Source organism: Lepidothrix coronata, unplaced genomic scaffold (assembly GCF_001604755.1).
Source record: "Lepidothrix coronata isolate B3197 unplaced genomic scaffold, Lepidothrix_coronata-1.0 Scaffold302, whole genome shotgun sequence".
Lineage (NCBI taxonomy): Eukaryota > Metazoa > Chordata > Aves > Passeriformes > Pipridae > Lepidothrix > Lepidothrix coronata.
This window is the reverse complement of record NW_016690482.1, coordinates 247,658-251,067: the sequence shown is the minus strand read 5'-3', so window position 1 is coordinate 251,067 and position 3,410 is coordinate 247,658. Positions and strand designations below refer to the sequence as shown.

At 53.5% G+C, this 3,410-nt stretch overlaps 1 protein-coding gene across 1 annotated transcript in view; it reads right to left on the bottom strand.

Annotated features, from left to right (window-relative positions):
- Positions 1-3,410, bottom strand: part of RHPN1 (rhophilin Rho GTPase binding protein 1) — a 42,405-nt gene that overhangs the window by 11,955 nt on the left and 27,040 nt on the right. The window contains exon 7 of the mRNA XM_017837376.1: positions 697-816. Coding sequence (XP_017692865.1) covers positions 697-816 — 120 coding nt within the window. The remainder of the gene's footprint in view (positions 1-696; positions 817-3,410) is intronic.

Here is a 3,410-nt window from a genome sequence, read left to right as displayed (position 1 = left end):
ACACATGGAGGTTTTACTGCCAAGCCAAGCCCAAGCCCAGGAGCTTCCAGGATCTCTGTGTCCCTATGGATTTCTCCAGGAGGGCAATGTCACCTGGCTCAGAACACCCAGAGGTTTCACTGCCAAACACATGGAGGTTTTACTGCCAAGCCAAGCCCAAGCCCAGGAGCTTCCAGGATCTCTGTGTCTCTATGGATTTCTCCAGGAGGGTGATGCCACCTGGGGCAGAACACCTGGAGGTTTTACTGTCAAGCCAAGTCAAGCCAAGCCCAAACCAAGTTGCTTCCAGGATCTCTGTATCCCTATGGATTTCTCCAGAAGGGTGATGCCACCTGGCTCAGAACACCCAGAGGTTTCACTGCCAAACACATGGAGGTTTTACTGCCAAGCCAAGCCCAAGCCCAGGAGCTTCCAGGATCTCTGTATCCCTACGGATTTCTCCAGAAGGGTGATGCCACCTGGCTCAGAACACTTGGAGTTTTCACTGCCAAACACAGCTGGACAGGTTGGTGAAGGCACCACAAGTTGGTCCTCAACACCCTAAAGGAGATTGTGATGCTTTCCTGCCCTCCCAGGAGAGCCTGTTTGCCAAGAAATCCCACCAAAATGTGTCTTTGCATGGAGAGATCCCCTCAAAATTTCATCACACCCCTTTGTGGACACCTAAATGACCTCTGTCCCCAGAGATGTGCTCACCCAGCTTCCTCCTCTCCTCGGGATCCTGCAGCAGGACACGGAGCGATGGTCCCTCTGGCATGGTGACATAGAACTGCATGAAAGCCTTCTCCTGCTCTGGAAGCTCAGATTCCGAGGGCACTGTGGGAAGGAAAAGGGTGGGAATGGGCTTAGAGAGAGGTCAGGACCACTCAGAACCCCCTGGCAGTGGGGACAAGGAAGCCACGTCTGTATTCAGGTGGCCCCAATAACTTCAGCACCATCTTCTTCTTGCCCAGCCAAAGCCTGGGACAACCAAGACATCACTGATGGGCACAGGGATGAGTTATCCCAGTCAAAACTCCACCAGGATTTGGAATGAAGGGCAGGATTTGTCCTGGGCACAGCACAATATCCGGCTCTTTTGCCTCCCTCCTTCCTTTGCTCCCATCTGGAAGCAGATTGGAAACAGGGAGCCCTTGGTTTTCCCCACCTGGAGGTGGAGACCAACCAGACAATCATGGAATGGTTTGGCTTGGAAGAGACCTGGAAGATCATCCAGTTCCACCTCCTGCCATGGGCAGGCACACCTTCCACTAGCCCAGGTTGATCCAACCTGGTCTTGGACACTTCCAGGAATGGGGCAGCCACAGCTTCTCTGGGAATTCCATTCCAGCCCCTCAACACCCTCCCAGCCAAGAATTCCTTCCCAATATCCCATCTAACCCTGCCCTCTGGCAGTGGGAAGCCATTCCCTGTGTGCCGTCCCTCCCTCCCTTGTCCCAGGTGCCTCTCCAGCTCTCCGGGAGCCCCTTAAGGCCCTGGAAGGGGCTCTCAGGTTTCCCTGGATCCTTCTCTTCTCCATGTGAACACCCCCAGCTTTCCCAGCCTGTCACTCAGAACAGGCTGATTAAAGTGTAATTAATTAATTAATTAATTAGGGAGCTGAGCCTTCCCTGCTGTGCCAGGGAACCCTGCACAGGCAGAGAGCTCCCAGTGCAACCAAGGTGTTTTTCCATGGAGAAACGGACATGGATACAGCTCTCCCAGGCTCTCCAAGCCCCACACTGGGCTCTTTAAACTCCGATTTTCCAGCCAAAGCTGTTCCTAATCCCCTCTGGCTCTCAGGGATCTCCTTCCCTGGTCACAAGAGTGTGATAAGAAGCAACCCAGAAAATTCCAGGGAGCTTTGTTGGGCCAAACAGAAGATCCCAAAAGCCTGGTAAGCAGCCTGGCATCGGCATCCAGAGGGTTGGGAAGTGGCAGCTCCAGGGCTGGGAGCTCTGCCCGTGCCAGCTCTTGCCATGTCAGCATTCCCTGAGGGATTAATCTGCAGAGTAAGGAGTTTGTTGCCAGCTGGTTACGGAAGCAAAAGAGTTGTTATTGTGACAGGGAGGTCAGGGAGAGGCAGATCCCAAGAGCAGGCAAAAAAAAATTCCCCAAATTAGGCGTTTCCTGCAGATTTCTGCTTCCTTCAGTGCCTTAAATTTACCAGGATGTCAAAAAGCCTCCAAATTTTTGGGGGAAAGGTTTTTCCCTGTCCTTTGTATCCCCACCCAAACCCATCTCCATCATCATCATCCTCTCCTGCTTCTGCCTTTAAGCTGCTCCAGCCCCACAGGATCCCACTCTCTCCTGTCTCCCTGATCAATCTTTCTGCAACACCCACACGGTCCAATCCCGAGAAGAGGATTTTGGGACAGGCTCCGGAGCGGGGGAGGGTGCCAGGACAGTCTGGCAGCACCAGTTTTGGCAACCAGGCCTCAAAAAGCCTCCTCAGCCACCCACTGGGAGATGGGATGGCACCAAAGGTCACCGTGCCCATCTGCTGCCCACCCCCGGATCTTCTGCCGGACCCAAAATTGCTTCCAGGGCGTCGGCGACGGCACAGATGGAGATGATGAAGCACATCCTGCATCCCAACTCCCTGTGATTCCATGGAGACAGTCCAGCCCAGCACCCCACCCTCCCTGAGGCTCCCGGGACATCCAGCCACAAGCTTGGGAACTGAATTCCCCAGCATCAGCCCTGGCACCAGCCACGAGCTGAGCAGTGCAGGTGCCAACAGGCCCAAAAAGAGCTCCCCAAAAGTGATGCCTGAGGAGCAATGGGTGGTTCTGCTGGGAGAGAATTCCATGGCCAAGCTCCCATGAACTTCAGGACAGCAGGGATTCTGGCCTTGTATCACCTTCAAAGTGTGCAAGCCCAGCTCATTCATCTCTGGTGCCAACCCTGCTTCTCCTGGCACCATGGGAAATTCAAGATATTTTGGGGGTTATTTTTAATTTTGGGAGCCTCCAACATGTGGTGCCTCAAAGGATGGTGGGCTGAGGACACTGGTGTGGTCAGCAGGCAAGTGACCCCCTATTTAGCCCCACAGCCCCAAAGGGGACAGCAGGTGACATCCCTACAGCAGGTGACAACTCTACAGCACCTTTTTGCTCCTTTTTTTTAGGAGGACTTTTCCTTGTGGAAACCAGAAATGGGGAGGAAATCTGCCCTGGGCAGGAATCGCTGAGTGGATGAAGAATATCCACAGCTCAGATCATCCCAAAACCTCCAGGATTTGGATCCATCTCCTCAGAGCATCCCAAAACCTCCAGGATTTGGATCCATCTACTCGGAGCATCCCAAAACTCCAGGATTTGCATCCATCTCCTCAGAGCATCCCAAAATCTCCAGGATTTGGATCCATCTCCTCAGAGCATCCCAAAATCTCCAGGATTTGGATCCATCTCCTCAGAGCATCCCAAAAT